This window comes from Mus pahari, chromosome 23, assembly GCF_900095145.1.
Source record: "Mus pahari chromosome 23, PAHARI_EIJ_v1.1, whole genome shotgun sequence".
Lineage (NCBI taxonomy): Eukaryota > Metazoa > Chordata > Mammalia > Rodentia > Muridae > Mus > Mus pahari.
The window spans coordinates 18,310,621-18,328,968 of record NC_034612.1 but is presented as its reverse complement, the minus strand read 5'-3'; the positions used below and the strand labels follow the sequence as shown (position 1 = coordinate 18,328,968).

At 47.6% G+C, this 18,348-nt stretch overlaps 1 protein-coding gene across 3 annotated transcripts in view; it reads left to right on the top strand.

Annotated features, from left to right (window-relative positions):
• Tmem132d (transmembrane protein 132D) overlaps positions 1-18,348 on the top strand; it is a 634,730-nt gene that overhangs the window by 149,343 nt on the left and 467,039 nt on the right. For all 3 annotated transcript variants that reach the window (XM_021222597.2, XM_029533772.1, XM_029533771.1), the window contains exon 2: positions 4,172-5,057. In XM_021222597.2, coding sequence (XP_021078256.1) covers positions 4,172-5,057 — 886 coding nt within the window. The remainder of the gene's footprint in view (positions 1-4,171; positions 5,058-18,348) is intronic.

Below are 18,348 nucleotides of genomic sequence, written 5' to 3'. Positions count from 1 at the left end.
GGGCGAAAGACCTCTAGACGGTTTTCAGACCAAAGCTGGAGTTATTTCCCCTCCAGTGCCCCTGCCGTGACCTTTTCTTGCTTTACTGTTTTCCTGAATGGTATTGGAGGACCCTGTGTGGTTGACCTGGCGCCCGTGTAATTAGCTGCACAATTAAGTTTTGTGTCCCCGAGCAGTGGGGTCAGATGTTCAACAGGGAGGTTCAGAAGGGCCTGGGTGCACAATGCTGATCCCTGCTCTCTTCTGCACTTCTGACCTTGGCAGCTTCTTAGACTGCGTGGTAAGCTGGCTTGAGGCTGCTCAAGGCAGTTGCTCTGGGAAGTGTCAGATGTGGTTTGAATAACCAAGGGGTGCCTTGTAACAGAGGGTGTCCCTTTAGGAATCTCCTGACCCAGGGAGGGCCCCCCCTTCTCTCTTCTCCTCTCAAATCCCTGCTAGTGGGATTAAATCATGTTCTTGGTAAAATAGAAGCCCTGGCAATCCTGATTACAGTCATGCTGTGGAAAGAGGATTTTGCAAAATCCTGGTGAAAAATAATCTGCTCTTTTGTATAGAAAATGTATAACGTGTTTGTGTGCCCATTCTCTCGTTCATTTATCAATATTTCCTGAGTGCCTCATAGTTGCTTGGGTGCTGTTCTAAAGACCCCAAGTGCTGTGGGAACACATGACACCCCCTCCCCCATTAGATGGCTTGCACCCTACTGCTCGGTAGAGACTTATAGTGTGATGGGGGAATGGGCTTGCTGTGTAGGATACACATGGGGATGTGACCCAGAGATGCATTTTGAGACAGGTTTTACAGCAGAAGTGGCCAGAGGCAGGATGGAATTGTAACTAACTGGGCTGATGTGGGGGTATATCTGGAGGTGGGGCTTAAAGGACCCAAGAGGAGAGGGGAACCAGGAAGCTCCTCTCAGAGGACACACAGAAAATGCCTTTGCGATGACTTTTAAACGGGGGGGGGGGGGGGGACGCAGGTCTGGGGAAATCACAACTCAGGCTCCGGTTCCAGTGTGTTAAAACACAGTGCTTCATCAGTTAGGCATCTTGTTAGACTGATAGTAGTGGCTGCCCCTTTCTGGGACAAAATACCAGGCTAAAGCTTCTTAAGGAAGTAAAGGCTTATTTGGGCCCACCATGTGCGGGTACAGGCCATCACAGTGGGAAGGCGTGGCAGCAGGAGCACGAGGGAGCTGGTCACATGACACCTAAAGGCAGGAAGTAGTGGATGTGGGTGCTGGTGTGCAGCTTGCTTGTTTTCTAAGTCTATGGGATGGATGGTGCCTACCTTGAGGGTGGGTCTTCCCTCCTCCGTTAAAGTTTTCTAGAAACATCCTTATGGTCACCCACCCACTCCCGCCCCCACCGAGAGACCCGTTTCCATTTCTGTGGTGATTCTAAATCCATGAAGTTGAGAGTCCCAATCACAACACTGAGAGTATCTTGATGTTAAGGAAACATGTTTGCATGTGTATGCCTGGGTGGTGTCCGTACATGTACGCATGCTGATATGTATGTGGGCACATGTGGCTGGAGATTCATAGGGCCTATATCAGTGTCTTCTTCGGTTGCTGTCCACCTTACTAAGGCAGGGTTTCTTGGTGAAGGTAGAGCTTACCAGCTTACCTACTCTAGCTTCATTGCCCCAGAGGTCTCCTGACCCTACTTTCTGAGTGTGGGGTTACAGACGGGTCCACCTGGCTTTTCTATACAGGCTCAGGAGAATCTGAACTCCAGCCCTTACATGTACATATACCATATCCCTTGAACTATCTTCCCAGTGTGCATATTTTGATATTTGAAAAAGAAATTCACATTATTAGGCTCTAACCTATGAAACTACTGCCTGGGCTAGTCCTAAATCACATGGATCAACATGCTCAAGATAGTTTGTCTTGACATAAACACGAGTCTCGTCCTGCCATGAGTTTGGTGACGATACTAAACAGAGAGATCTTTTCGTTATTCCAGTCTGCAAAGTGAGCTTGAACTTAGGTGTCTGTCAACCTGGCCTAGCTATAAACTTGTGTGCAGCGTGGCTTCTGTGTTCTCAGACATGGAGTGCAACTTCCATTAATTCTCAGAAGCAATGAGGGTTGGTGCCTTGCTGATTGTCCCATGTGCTATGTGTGGCAAGTCCAGGGACAGTCTTAGTCATGGGCTGTCCCTGTTGCTCCTCATAGACTTGAGACAGCCCTGTGCTTTCGGGAGGGATGCTTTCATGGGGTCACTGAAACTAACACAGGTTGTTGGAGGGATGTAAGCATCACTTCTGAAGAACCAGGGACCATTGTGGCTGCTGCTGTGGTCTACACCAAGGCTGGCACAGTCATGCCCGGGCTGTCAGGGCCACTCAAGCCAGCGGCTCCCTGGCTAAATGGCTTCTGTGAGTTGTATAATTTCTCAGTCTGGGTTTTTATTACAGAAAATAAGACAAACTGTAAAAATAACATGTTGGATTTTTTTAACCCCCCACAGGGAGAATATGTTCCCTAAAGAGAAAAGAAAAATGTTTGTTATTCACTGGTGGCAGAACGATCTTTGCAGGTCGTGAGTGTAATGCATTAAATATAGATGCTGCCTCTCATTCTTGGCTTGAAGGTCCAGGCTACTCAAAGGTCCAAGGCATGGATGGCATGGTTAGTCCCTTCCCTGTCTCTGGAGAACTCTCACCAACTCAGTCTCTAAGCCTATTCTCCCTATCTGATATCTATCTGATAGCAAGGGAATGTGGCATACTGAGATGCAATAAGACTAGGCGCAGACCCTCATATCAAGGCTGGATGAGGCAAACCAGTAGATGGAAAAGGGTCCTATGAGCAGGCAAAGGAGTCAGAGATAGCCCTTCTGCTTAGGAATCTCACAAACAGCCCAAGCTAAACAATCCCAGCATGTATGCAGGGGACAGATCTCCAGGGCCCCTGTGTATTGATGCTCTAAGGAGTAACCTACTTGAAGGTCTTGTTATCCCTATTTTTTTGTTATTGTTATTGCTCAAGTTTTTGTTCAAATTTTAACTATTTACATGTTCCACTTTTATAGATGTCAAATGACAAGTTTTTCTGTCTAACACTAGGGACATTATCCTGCGTCTTTTCCCAGAGAGATGCAAATAAATACCTATTCACCCCAAGTAGGGTACTAGCAACCAAAGGGAAAAAAAAAACTATTTCCATCCAAATTAAGCTTGGTGAACCACTAGATTTAGTAGGGTTATTCACAGAAACCCAGGCGACCAAAAGGCAGCTCTGTCAGTCACTACAAGGAGAGATCATCACATGGGTGACAATCCTCAAAAGCTGTGTCCCTGGAATTCTGGACACATATTGCAGACACCTCCACCCAAAATAATAAGATTATGGCCCCTAAGTCCCACCTCCAGACAGGGTTTCTCTGTGTAACCCTGACTGTCCTGGAACTACCTCTGTAGACCAGGCTGGCCTCGAACTCCGAGATCTACCCGCCTCTGCCTCCCAAGAGCTGGGATTAAAGGTGTACACCACTATGCTCAGCTGACAATATTTTCTTTTAGGAAAGGTTTTCTGCTTATTGAAGCTTGGACAGGTCCTGATGTGTCTTGTAATTATACAAATTCTTATAACAGTGAGTTTTGTGAGCCTCCTACCTCCTAAGAAGCACTCTTTAAGTCTGGAGGAAATATCTACCCATTTGTTTCATGTGCACGCACATGTCTATGTGTGTGCACATTCATGTGGAGACCAGTGGTCAGTATCTCATGTCTTTCTCAATCTTTCTCCATGTTATTTTTTGAGACAGGGTCTCTCATTGACCTTGACACTGATGGAGCTAGCCTGACTGTCCAGTGAGCTCCAGGAATCCTCCTGCCTCCGTCTCATTTTTGGTTGTGAGCCTAGCCTTTAATGACCGAACCATCGCTCCAGCTCACTCAGCTTCTTTTTAATATGGGATATGGGATGGGAATTCTCCACCTGCTTGTGGCTTGTGAGCCATCTCCCCAACTCCTTTACATCTACTTAACATCTATTTCCCATGCGTTGACTTGATTCAAAGGAGAAACACTGGACAGTTCAGAATTGCATCATGGGTCCAAAAGTGAGGTAGCTGTGGGTGGCTACCGATGTGCTCTCCGCGGCTACAAGTCGGGTGTCTCAGGATCACTAACACCTGCCCTCGGTTCCTCCCAACAGTGACGGAAGGCCGAGGGATCCTGGAGAGCATTCAGCGATTCTCACTGCTGCCTACCTACCTCCCGGTCACCTACCACATCAACAATGCGGATGTCTCCTTCTTCCTGAAGGAGGCCAACCAGGACATCATGCGCAACTCCAGCCTGCAGTCGCGGGTCGAATCCTTCCTGATCTACAAATCCAGGCGACTGCCGGTGCTCAACGCCAGCTACGGGCCCTTCTCACTCGAGCAGGTAGTGCCACAGGATTTGATGCTGCCTTCCAACCCATTTGGATTCACCAACACATTCTCCCTCAACTGGAGGCTGAAGGCCTACATCTTGCAGGAGAAAGTCTATCTAAGCCATCCCAAAGTGCAGGTGCTCTTCCACATCGTGGGTCGAGACTGGGATGACCACAAGGAGGAGAACTTGCCTTGCCTGAGGGTCTTTGCGTTCAGAGAGACCCGAGAGGTTCGAGGCAGCTGCCGTCTGGGTGGGGCCCTGGGGCTGTGCGTGGCCCAGCTGGAGATGCTGCCGGGCTGGTTCAGTCCCCCATCGGTCGTATCTGGGCGCAGGAGGCCCACCGAGCAGCCAGAGGGGAGTCCTGTGGAACTGTATTATGCTGTACAGCCAGGGGATGAGCGAGGCGACTGTGCCAAGGAGGATTCAAGGAAGAGCAGTGGTACTCCAGCAGGCCACAATGATGTTGATGAGTCCAGCCCCCCTTTGCATAGAATTGGGAGCGTCTTCCTTCGGGAGACCCCCAGCAGTCCACCTTTGAAGGAGCTGCGTTTGGATAGCAATGTGGCCGTTCATTATGTCCCTAAGACTGTGCGACAAGGAGATGTACTCACCTTCCCTATTTCTGTCTCCAGGAACTGCACGGAGGATCGCTTCACACTAAGGTGAGCAGGTTCTCATTCTGTCTACTGCAACCCCAGCGATCCAGCCGGGCTGCTGTGGAACTGCCTAAGTGGCTCTGCCTAGTCAGGAACTGCCTGCAGATGTTCACGCGCTGTGTTACGTGAAACATAAGGGTTAGTTGTATTTCTGGCTGGCCACTTAATGATAGACATTTGTGTGTGTGTGTGTGTGTGTGTGTGTGAGTGTGAGTGATGTGCGTGTACACGAGAAGCCATGGGCATCATTCCTCGGGTGATGCCCACTTTGGTTTTATTTTGAGAAAGGGTATCTCACTTTCCTGGAGATTGCTGGTTAGGCCAGTCGGCTGTCCAGTGAGACCCTAGAATCTTCCTTTCTCCGTCTTGGAGCATTGGAGTCATTGAACCACGAAACTTTAGCACTATATCCTGCTGATGTGTGTGGATTCTGGAAATCAAATTCAGATTCCCATGTTTTCATAGTGAATGCTTTACTGACTGTGCTATTTTGCCAGCCCAGAAAATATTTTTTAAAGACTTATTTTATTTTTAATTTTGTGTGTGTGTGTGTGTGTGTGTGCGCGCGCGCGCACGCGTGTGTGTATCTATGTCCATGTGTATGCATATGAATGCAGTACCTGGTGAGGCCAGACGGGGGCATTGGATCATCCCAGAGCTGGAGTGATGGGTGCCGGTTAGCTGCTAGATATGGGTTTTAGGAACTGGATTAGAGTATTATGAAGGAGCAGCAGGCACTTTTAACTACTGAGCCATCTTTCCAAGACCATAAAATAATTCTCTTTAATATTCAAAACTCCCAGGTTGTCATGGAAAAGTCAAGTATGTTATTGGGATCCCTTGGCCTTTGTGAAGTTTGTCAACAGGCTTTGGGACACTGAGGGTTCCGCAGATCAGCCAATTTCACAACTGGGTCTTTAAACAGCTCGCAGCTTCAGCGAATCTGCAAACTCAGTTGCGACAGTTGTCAGGGAGGAAGGAGAACATGGCTTTGCCAACTCAGAATCTATTCCAGACAGGCGGGCTCTAAGTATAAAGTGGTACCAGGCTTAAAGTTGTCATTTTGTTTCTCCCTGGAAATAGAATGTGCTGTTTAAAAAAAGGAATGAAAGAGCATAAAGGGAGGATAAATGGTGGGATCTTAGGTACCTTATGTAAGGTTGGAGCAAGGAGGAGACATTTAAAAGAAGCACCAAGTACTTTAGAGAAATGCTCTGGAATTCGCTTTGGAATATGTTAGAGGAACTTGCCTTGTGTTGATTGTGATGTAACTAAAGCCTTTAGCTCCATGTTCAATGTAGGTGCATTTGGCTGCAATAATTAATTAACACAAGCATTGTTGGCTGAGCAGCAGTGTCCCAGCAGTGTGACACAGCTTGGCCTGCTGTGCGACACTGCTTGCTTTCCACTTGCTTTTTAAATCTAGGGTTTTTTTCATCTTTACCTCTCTCTCTCTCTCTCTCTCTCTCTCTCTCTCTCTCTCTCTCTCTCTCTCTCTCACACTCCATGCGCACACAGGTGCACATACACACGCACCACATGAGTGCAGTGCCCACAGAGACCAGAAGAGGGCATCAGATCCCCTGGAGATGGTTGTGAGCTGCCTGAAATGGGTGCCAGGAACTGAACTTTGGTCCCCTGCAAGAGCATCAAATGCTCTTAAGTGCTGAACCATCTCTCCAGCTCCCAACACATTAGGTTTATTTTGATCCTTGAGATTATCAATGTAACCACATGTGGGGTACATGTGTTGTCTGTGTATTTTCAAGGTCATTAGCTGGAATCTGGTTTCAGATTCTCATCCAAATTTATAACTGCTATTTGTTATCTTTCCTGTCTGTCTGTCCATCTGTCCACCTATCCATCTACCCATCCATCCATCCATCCTTCCTTCCTTCCTTCATTTCTTACCTCCCTCCTTCCCTCTCTCCCTCCTCCTCTTGCCCCTCCCTCCTCCCCTCCCTCCTTCCCTTTGTTTCTTTTTCAACTCCCTTTCCCTTATGTCTTATTTAGGGGTGATGAGCTCAAGAAAACAAGTCATTCTTTTGCTTTAACTCACAAATTTAAGTTGAGTTGATTCTGAACTGGCATCAGGGGTTCTTTTTATTATTATTATTTCAACGAAAGCAGTAGACATTAATGAACAGCATTGTCTGATGATTGAACTTGGCTAAAACTGGGAGGTAAAACCCTTGGCTTTGCTTTCTGTGCATCTGGGGATTAACTAAAGGGCCAGGGGCGGGGTGGTGGTGTAGGAAGACATCTGTGGGCCTGTGGCCATGCCTAGGCTTCATTTTGCCCCCATCTGGCAGATTGTGCTGCAGCTGGACATGAGCCCTGTCCCTGTTCCACAAGTGTGTGCTTCAGCTTCAGAATTCAGAAGCCTTATGTAGCATCCTTAGAAGTGGCTGGTTATAGAGAGAAGTCCTTTGTCTAGAAACCATGGCTTTATGAAAAGGGGGGCCTCAGGCTGGCGAGATTGGCCTCAGTGGTTAAGAGCAAACTCGATGCTCTTCTGAAAGTTCCTGAGTTCAATTTCCAGCATCCGCGCTGGGCGTGGTGGCGCACGCCTTTAATCCCAGCACTCGGGAGGCAGAGGCAGGTGGATTTATATGTTTGAGGCCAGCCTGGTCTACAAAGTGAGTTCCAGGATGGTCAGAGCTATACAGAGAAACCCTGTCTTGAAAAAACAAAAACAAAAACAAAAACAAAACAATTTCCAGCACCCACATAGTGCCCACATCACAGCTGTCTGATGCTGTCTTCCTGAGTGCAGATGTACGTGCCGAGTACCCGTATACATAAAATACATAAAGCAATAAGTCTTAAGAAATAGAGTGTGGTGGCACATGCCTATAATCCCAGTAGCACTCAGGAGGCAGAGGCAGGAAGATCTCGGAGTTCAAGGCCAGCCTGGTCTACTGAGTGAGGTCCAGGACAGCCAGGGCTACACAGAAAAACCCTGTTTCAATAAATGAATAAATAAATAGATAAACAAATAAACAGACAAACAGAAAAAGGAAAAAAAGAAAAGGGGTCCCTCCTGAGGCTAGGCCTGGCAAATACAGAAGTGGATGCTCACAGTCATCTATAGGATGGAACACAGGGCCCCCAATGGAGGAGCTAGAGAAAGTACCCAAGGAGCTGAAGGGGTCTGCAACCCTATAGGTGGAACAACAATATGAACTAACCAGTAACCCCAGAGCTCGTGTCTCTAGCTGCATATGTAGCAGAAGATGGCCTAGTCGGCCATCATTGGGAAGAGAGGCCCCTAGGTTTTGCAAACTTTATATGCCCCAGTACAGGGGAACTCCAGGGCCAAGAAGTAGGTGTGGGTGGGTAGGGGAGCTGGGCGGGGGGAGGGTATAGGGAACTTTTGGGATAGCATTTGAAATGTAAATAAAGAAAATATCTAATAAAATAAAAAAAATAAAATTAAAATAAAGCTCTAAAACCATAAAAAAACAAAACAAAACAAAACAAAAAAAAGCAAACAAAAAAGAAAAAGAAAAAAGAAAAGGGGTCCCTGCTCTCCTGTGCCTTCATGCCGGTCGTTGGCTGATGGTTGGATTCCTGGGCCAAAAGAGGATTCTTATTGTACCCTAGACTTTGGCCTCAGGGAGTGAGCTCTTCTAGCCGATTCTGGAAACAACTCTCTGTGTGTTTGTGTGTTTTGTCAAAGGCTTGGGATCCTGTCACCATCTTCAATATGGCAAACCCGTCCTCGGGAGTCCTGAGTGAGATCAGCTCTCTTTGTTCTCCAAGAGACCCAAAAGGCATCCCCACTGCTGGGCCACACAGTCCATGGGGTGAGGTGTGGGCCTTTGCACATTCGGAAACAATCACATCGTACCCATGTAGGTCTGTTGGCTCTAGTTGTAAGTCAAAGCTTGGGTGATTTCAGATATAGAGAAAAAGTACATTTATTCAGAATCCATTCACTATGAATCTAGTTTTTTTTTTTACTCTTGAGAATATCTATCTATCTACCTGTCTGTCTGTCTGTCTGTCTATCTATTTATCTATCTATCTATCCCATATCCCCACAGCAAATACCCTCTCAACTTCATGAGGGTGGGGTTAACCACTGGAGCAAGGGAAACCTACCACTGGAATCATCCTCAAAAAAGAAAAAAAAAAATGCATCTGCTTCCCCTTAACGACTATCAATTGCTACCAGCTCCTCGGTAAGAGGTGGGGCCTGGACATTTTCTCCCTCATTCCTGCTGGGGATTTTGACTAGACTGATGATCTACATGTAACCATAGCTTCTTCGAGTTCATGGGGGCAACAGCCATGTCATGTTCAGAGCATAGTATCCCACAGCTCTCCCCCACCCCTCCCCCAACCTCTGGTTCTTATTTACACATCCTTCCTGCTTCCTCTTCTGTGATGTTTCCTGGGCTTTGGCGTATGTCTGCTACACAGCTAACATACTCCAGTCTTGAGTGGATCTACTCTGTTGACGTTAAGTAGACACTTTAAACGTGGACCTGGCGACGGGGTGGGCTTGTCATTTGAATCTCCACAAATAGGGTTAGGCTTTTCGGTGTCTGTGACCTCAGGGGAGATGCTGCAGAGAATGTCTGAGGGGGTGGGGCTTCTATTCTGGGTACCAAATTATAAGTACGTTTTAACGATTGTCCCCTTGCTCCCCTCTGCCCTGTGTGTGTGTGTGTGTGTGTGAGTGTGTGTGTGTGTGTGTGTCTGTGTGTGTGTCTGTGTGGGTGGCTGGGCGCTGGTTATTCTTACCGAGAACAAGAAAGCTCCAATAGATAGCTTGTCTCATAAAATCTTTCTAACCCTGCTGCTCTAGTCTTGAAGCCCCCGTCGTAGAAGGAAAGCAAAGCCCTTTCATTTCACAGACATCCAAGTTCTTTTAAATCTCAGAAAATGTTTTTCTTCCCGTTGACGACTGAAGTGCCCGCGGCGCTTGGGCCCTTTGCTCTGAGATCCCACGCATCATTCCTTTCCCCATCTCCCTCTCCACAGAACACAGGATTCAGAACCACCAGTGGCTCAGATCGCACAAATGCCACGCAGGAGATGACAGACCTGGGGCCCCTCTCTCCCTCCACACCATCCATTCATCTTTGCCCTGTAGAGACTGATTTCCTAGGAAGCTCTGGTCCTTAGGTTGAACTGGATCTTGAGCCAAATATTTATTCAATGTCAGGGAAGCTCATGTGGAGGACAGAGTCCAGAGATATAGAAGGCAGAACTAAGACAAATCAGGGCTCTTCCCTAGGGCCCTTCACAAGCTCATTGAGTGAACAGATCCCTCTTGATAATAATGATCATAACCAAAGACTGCTTACAGCTGGCAGAGGGCTCTGCAGTTTTAAATACTAAATGAGATACCCAAGAGCTCTTTGACAGCCGCGCACCTACCACTGCATCAGATTTCAGATGCTTTGGGAACTGGAGAGATGGCGAGATGGCTCATACAACAACACTGGGCCGTGTGAACACAAGGGTCTAAGTTTGATCCCCGGGACCCACAAAAAAAAAAAAAAAAAAAAAATTAAAGAGGGTAACCCCGGGTTGCGGGGCTCAAAAAAGATTTAAGTACCCCAAAAAAAAAAAAAAAAAAAAAAAAAGTCATACGTGGTGGTGTGTGGTTCAGCGGCCAGCTATTGTAGCGGAATCAGTATGCTTTCCATTTAGCGAGAGACTGTCTCCACAAGGTGGTTAGCTCCTGAGGAAATGACCTCTTACCTCAGGTTGACCTCTCACCTTCACGTGCACAGATGCGCACAAGCACACGTAACACCCCCCCCCCAAATGTGCAGGCATGCATACAGATGCCTGTTATTTAAAACTAAAATATAAAAACTTCTCTGGATTAAGCCTTTTCCAGGGAGTTTCCTGCTGAGAAAAGATCTTTAAAAGAGAGAGCCAGGGTATAAAGAAAGAATATTTGACATGTGATTAGAGAGTCAGGACTGAGGTGTGTGTCTGGGGATATCCTTCGGGTGCTGAATTGTATTAGACAGGGTTCTCTAGAGGAACAGAATTTATATAAAATATATATTCTTATATATAATATATTACATGTATTATATATAAAGGGGGTTTATTAGAATTGCTTACAAGCTGTGGTCCAGCTAGTCCAACAATGGCTGTCTACAAATAAAAGGTTCAAGGATACAGTAGGGGTTCAGTCCCCAAGGCGGACCGTCTCAGCTGGTCTTCAGTATACACCAGAATCCCAAAGAAGTAGGCTCTGATGCAAATGAAGGAATGGACTTGCCCACAAGAACAGGAACGAGCCAGGAAAGAGAACAAGATTCCTTCTTCTATGTCTTTTATCTAGGCTGCCAGCAGAAGGTGTGACCTGGATTAAAGGTGGAACTTCCCACCTTAAAGGATCTGGAGCTCTTCCTATTTCAAAGAGCTTAATAAAGAAACCAAACCAAACCAAAACAAAACAAAACAAAAACCTCCCTCACAAGTGTACACAGCTGCTCAGGTTTTAGTTAATTCCAGATGTAGTCAAGTCACCATCCAAGAATAGCCATCACAGGTGGCTAACTGATTTACAGAGGACATGGGGCTTTCAAAACTGACCAGTTGGTTTGTGATTGGCCTTGGGCTTCCTTCATTCCCCCAGGGCTCCTATGGGTTGATTTCCACCTAGCAGAATATCTCTAGTTTTAGTTTAGGTGGAGGAAGCCAAGTTGCAACCCGGAATCTTATCAGTCGTAGGCTATACGTTCCATAATGGCTTAACTTAACTTACAAAAGTTATTTTACTCAGTGTAACAAAGGTTTTATAAAGGACTTCCTGGACGGTTACTGAGGGACTCAAGAATTGATAACTAGGAGGGGTGTGGACAGAGCCGGTTCCGGCTGGGGAACAGAGGCCGGCATAGACATATACCACTCCTGTTAGCTCCCTCCACAGCTCCCTGACGTTGCTGTACCAAGCAAAGGCCCCCACGGAGCCCCCTGACCTTGAACAATTCCTTGCCAGCTCTGAGGGACAGATAGGGGACCGGCATGGCTTTTGGTGAAGAGGAGTTTGGGATATTCCCAGACCAACCCCGCAAATGCCGAATGATAATCCGTTAAATACCTACATCCTAAGCAGTAACAACATTTGGGCATGCCTGGGACACACTAAAACCCCTGGCAATGCCATAGTATGGGAGAGCAGTCAACTGTCTTCATGGCCCAGTAGGACGCAGCTTCTGCATTTGCTGCAGCAAAGACATCAACCAGGTGTGGGCAGTGACTACTCTGATCAGGGAAATCCGGGTGTTCTCTAGAAGATGGCATTAAAGCTAGGTGTGGCCCAGGGAGTGGCACTATTAGGAGGTGTGGCCTTGTTGAAGTGGGCATGGGCTTTAATACCCTTATCCTACCTGCCTGGGGGCCAGCCTTCTGTAAGCTGCCTTTGGACTGCTTGTGGACGTTGTACATCGTGGTGCGGAGCCTAGTGCGCACCACGATGTACAACGTCCACAAGCAGCTGACTGCTCTTCCAAAGGTCCTGAGTTCAAATCCCAGCAACCACATGGTGGCTCACAACCATCTGTAATGGGATCTGACACCCTCTTCTGGTGTGTCTGAAGACAGCTACAGTATACTTAGATATAATAATAAATAAAATCTTAAAAAAAAAAAAAAAGAGTTGCCTTTGGTCACGGTGTCTGTTCACAACAGTAAAACCCTAACTAAGACACAGATGTCTGCTACAAAACGTTGAGTCGCTGTCCACACTGCAGGCATGAGGAGACTGGAACTGGCAATGAGTGATGATGGTAATGCTTATAGTGATGGTGGTGGTGGTGATGAAGACGCTGGTGATGAGGATAGTAATCGATATGAACCAGACCCATGTGATTCCACATTCTCCTTTGTCATGTTGTGTGTAGCGTTGCCCATGCCTTTCTTTCTGGGTGAACTCAGCCTCGAGTTGCACTGCCACCAGCTGTGTGTGGTTGAAGAGGCGAACCCCTGCCATCTTATGAGGAGAACCAGCTAAAGCTGAGGAGGACACTTTATCCGCATTCCCTTTGTTCCCTACCAAGTAAGTCAGGGCAGCTTCAGGGGCCTCTGTGGGGGGATGCGTTCTTTTATTTATTCAATTCTTATTTATCCAGGAATGGGGACAGGGGTAACAACAGAGAGGTAGGAACAAAAGTTGCTGCTGGGGGGGGGGGGTTAGCTAAATGAGAGAGGACCCTTTCCTGGTGCTTCTGCGGTCACATTAGTCATTGCCATAAATGGCATTATTTTGTTTTGTTTTGTTTTGTTTTGTTTTGTTTTTCAAATATAGAGCATTGTGTTTGCTCACTGGGACCGCAGGGAGCTTAGGAGAAGTGGCACAGCTCATGAAGTTAGGCATGGTGTGTGTGGGGGCCTGAGTGCCAGAGGTTTTCCACAGGATCTCTACCCAGGCCGGGTGGGAAGGCCCCAGCTTGGGGGCTGGGGAGGTGAAGTGAGTGCAGGCAAGGAGACAAACCTCTGCCACACCTTCCAGGTCCGAGCCTTTCTGAACTGAGCAGGGTTAGACTGGGTCAGGGAAAAGCCGGCCAATCCAGTGAGGAATGCGGAGGGCCCAGGAAGCTCTTCCCAAGTGTTACAGCCCTTGGAACAAAAGGCTCAGACAAAGGAACTGTTCTCACATACCTTTAATTCCCTGCATGGCCCTCTCTATATACAGTTCTGGTGGTGATTTAGGGTCTGACAGCAAGCCCCCTCATTGGCTTGCACCAAGAGTTTGGGGGAAACCTTATTTGCATGTGGGAGGGCTTGGTGCTGTTCCTAAGTGGCTAATAGCCACGCCTCTCTTGTGGGGGTTGTGGGAGCTGTAACTCCGACAGGGGCCAGGGGCCAGGGGCCAGGAAACATGAGCGAACTCCTTCCGACCCATGCAAGTGAATTATCACTACCGGGTCCCGGCGTTCAAGATCTAGCCTTGACTGGAAACCAGGCTTTCTGCTTGTAGCCCATTGGCCCACAATGGTGGGCACCTGCCTGAGTGCTGTCCCTCCTGTGATTTTTAGAAGTGTCCTTGAGACTCCCTGAGCCCCAGTTTCTGGGCCCCTTCCTTGTTTGTGTGTATAGAGCACAAACAAAAAGCAGGGGGAACCTCAAGCCCAGGTTGTCAGTGGATTCTGTTCTCAATAGATCAATTCCGCCGGTCATGAAATGCAAACAGCTAACTTAAGGTCACTTTGAACTCGCAGCACTGATTCATTTTGAGAGTCCGCTGGTAAGTACATAAGTAGCAGGTCTCCTCTAACTTAAACTTCAAAGAACTTAATACAGAAAGGAACATGCTCGAAACCACTTAGGAGGCACGTTCTTTGAGAATAACTCAGGAGGTGACCAACCCAGTACATGGCAGAGAGAGATGACACAGAGAGCTGGGTCGTGGCTGCCTTTCCCTTCCCTGCATCTGCAACTAGAAAATGCAAATGTATTATGTTTCCACTTTTGTATGTGCACATGTATGTGTTGTGAGTGTGTGTGTTCGTGTATGTGATCATGATTTTTCACGTGTGTTGACATGTCTGTGGGTGGACATATGTGTGCATGTACATGTATGTGGAGATCCAAGGTCGATGTCGGGGGTCATCCCGTTTTATTCATACTCAGAGCGGCCCAACATGGCTAGCTAGCCAGCTTGCTCTAGGGATCATCTGTCTGTGGCTGGAATTACAGAAGGGCTGGCATTTACAGAAGTTTCTGGAATCCAAACTCAGTCCTCATGCTTGCATGACAAGATGTTTAGCCATTGAGTAGTCCCCGGGTTCATAGGTTTATTTTTAAAACCTAAAAAAGAACCATATTGGGGGGGTGTGGGGGGTCATGGACTAGGGTTGGGGCTAACCAATGAGTCAGATGTTGGGGGGAGGGGGCACAGACTAGGCGCGGGGCTAGCTAACAAAGGAGCCCGGATGTTTGTATGCCTCACTTCCTGTCATCAGACCCACTGAGTCATCTTCGTGTATAGTCTCATACACAGGAAATGTAACTGGTGGTTTGAAATGCCTGTGTATTTTTGGACACTCCTTCCATTGAGGAATAGACCACACATTCTCTCTTTCATCCTCATCGGCCTCTGCACCTGAGCCCCTGGGAAGAAAGGTGTAAGTGGGCTGACTTTGAACTCGGGGGCTTATAAAAAACTTTGACCTGCCTCTGCCATCTCCAGTAGCACCTTTCCTTGGATTCCCAAGCCACCATGTGATGGGTCCTGCCCTCTCTGTACGCGCCGGCGGCCTCATTGTTTGGCCTTTTGACCCTCCGAACTCAGGTTCCCTGTGTTTATTAACCTTTGAGCTGTGCCTCTGACCTCCCAGTCACTGTCCTTACACTAAGTGTCCAACTCTGGATAAAGGTGCTGTTAATTGAGCTGTCTCTGATGGGGCAGTGATTTAGGAAGACATCTGTGCCCATGGAAACGGTGGTCCTTTCGAGACCCGATCACCTCCGAGTTACAGAGATATAACAGTGCCAGTAAGCTCGTCATCTCTTAGTCCCAGGTGGGCCGGGGACAGGAGGGCCATAAGCAGGTCGAATTGACCTTAGGCAAGGAGAAGACTGGACATAAGTAAGGCAAAACCCCACAGCTCCTGGCAGAGACCCAGACCAGCTGGGAGAACCAGGGGTATTGAGGTTATGTCTTTTACTATCTATTGTAATGCTAAGTAAGGGCCCCAAAGACCTGGTTGTTCCTGAGAGAAGAGAGTCCACTCATAAACCTTGGCCCCAAGTTATTTCTGATTGGTCGATAAAGATGTCAACAGCCAGCAGCTGGGAAGAAGAGAAGTGGGTAGGGTTTAGGTTCCCTGAACTTGGGGATTGGAGAGGGAGGGACCAAGAGGAAGAAAAAGAGGACAGGGGGAGCAGGAGAAGCTGCCATGGGTTAGGTGAGCCATAAAAACGTGGCCTTGAGGACTGGCCAATTGGAGTCAAGAGCAGCCCAGATGAAACATAGTAAGTCATAACTCAGGGTTATAGATAGGAAACTAGATTCTAATAGCAGAGAGGGTAGGAATCTGCCCAGCTTTTGTACTGTCTATGGCTTGTTGTAAATATGAAGGTTGTGCGTGTTTCTTATCCGGGAACTAAATGGTAAAAGGCAGGGTAGACACCCCCAGGTTGGGATTAAATCTATCTACAACATGGGGTGCTCTGCTGTGTGCCGAGTACAGGAATCTAGGGGTGTCTGCACCGCTGTATCTCCAGCTACTCTTGTGCCCTCTTCATCTGGCTTCTTTTCCCCGGGATGTCCCATGGCCCGAGGCCAGCTCTGTGGCTTTTTCTGTGCTCTGGCTGTTTCTCTCCTCTGTCATGAGTCATGATGGAGCCGGGCCTTCTCCCTAGGTACCCCCCTCCCCCCCCCAGTGCAGAGAAGGGGCTGCTGGGAGCTGAAACCCAACATCTCTTGACTGACTGATCGGGATAGTGACGATCAAAGGCTGTCAGACGTTGAAAAGCACAGGCTGGCTCCCAGGGTAACAGAGCCTGGCTTTGCTGACAGGAACTTCGGGCCAGCTTTTAAACATAGTGATGCCTCTGAGACTCTGGCCATATCCTTCAACCATCTTACCGAATGCAGTTGCTCTTCCTCAACACACTGGCGGTGTGAACTGGATAGTTCCAGATCTCCACCCTGCCTTCCGAGCTGTTCCTCTGGAGCACCCTAAGGTGCCCAGTGGTATTCTTGGCTGTGATTTTTCCTGCCACTGTTCCCTCTGGAGCTGTGAGAACCCCTGAATGGCTCTGGCCATTCTCCCAGGCTCAGTCATCCCCCCAGCAGAGATCACAGGGGAACTGTCACACTTTAACGGCTGAGTTCTGGATTCCCTTTCTAACCTTGGGTGATACTCCGGGGTGGGGGTGGGGGAGGGGGACGGGAAGTTCTCAATTTTTGTGGTGCTTCTCACTAGGTCTCTCCATCATTTCCTCTTTCAATCTGGTGGCAGCCATGAGTATTCAATAGATGGACATATTGCCTGTCATCCAGGAGCTATTGAGAGAAAGCAAAAGCAGCAGAGGGTGTAAGATCCTCAGGACACTAACCCAACATGTTCAATGGGATACAGAGATGGGCCGGGCCGGCTCTGCTCCACTCAAATGCATGCTTAGAGTCTTCTGGACCAATGTGGCTAGAGGTTACCACCTACAGCCAACACAGGGATAATTTAGTCCTGGAATGTGTTCTTTAAAAAGGAAAATCCATTTTATTACTTTTACTTCTGTATGTGGGTTTGTACACATGAATGCAGTGCCCTCAGAGGCCAGAAGAGGGCGTTAGCTCCCACAAAAAGGGAGTTACATGGGGACGTGAACTGTTCAGTGTATATGCTAGGAACAGAACTTGGGTCTTCTGGAAGAAAAGTCCATGCTCTTAACTGCTGAGCCACCTCTCCAGCTCCCTGAAATAGACTTTAAACCAAGAATTATGCAAACAAAATAACCAGGTTGCTACAGTAGACATGATTTTTTTTTTTTTTTTTTGGTCAGAGTCTGAAGATGGATATCTTTTGTGCCCCTAACTTAAGTGTTGCCTTTGTCAGAAGGGACATTTCTGCAGCCTGCTAGGATTTATTTATTTATTTATTTATTTTTTATGTGCTACTGAGAAACCGTGTCCTTTTGAGAATATTTTACAGGGCCTTGGGGAATCCAAACTTAACCACTTGCTATTTTTTCCATGACTCCAAGAGAGTTTGATTACAATTCCATTTTCTAAGCTGTATGTTTCTATGGGCACGTGCACACACATGCTGATGTGTGTGGAGTTCATGTGTGTCTGCGTGTCAGAAGGCAACCTCAGGTGTCATCATCCACCCCCTTTAAAAAAATGGGTCTCCCAGGGGCTTGAAGCTCACTAGTTAGGCTAAGCTACCTGATGAATCAGCTCTGGGGATCTGCCTGGCTCTGTCTCCCCAGTGCTAGGATTATAGTCTTCCAAATTCTTTAACATCAACAGCAAAGAAAGCTCAAGAGTTTTCACTTCAAAGTTCAAATGGAAACGATGCAGGAGGTGAAGGGATAAAGGAAATTTCCTGCCTTCATCACTATACATGAGCCACAGACAAGAGGATGCTGTGCACAGAGCTGAGGCGGGGCCATCTTCTGGCCTAGAACTGGATCTCTCGGCCTCACAGATCTGTGACAGTTTTCAAAAGGAGCAAGACTTGTTGTCACAGTTGGTTATCCTTGTAGGTACCCTTGTATTAGGCAAGACGCATTTGGTCTAGTTAACTGTCTTACACCTGACCTTTGAACCCTTGAATCCACCAAGATGAGGGACTCAGGGGTGAAGGGCATT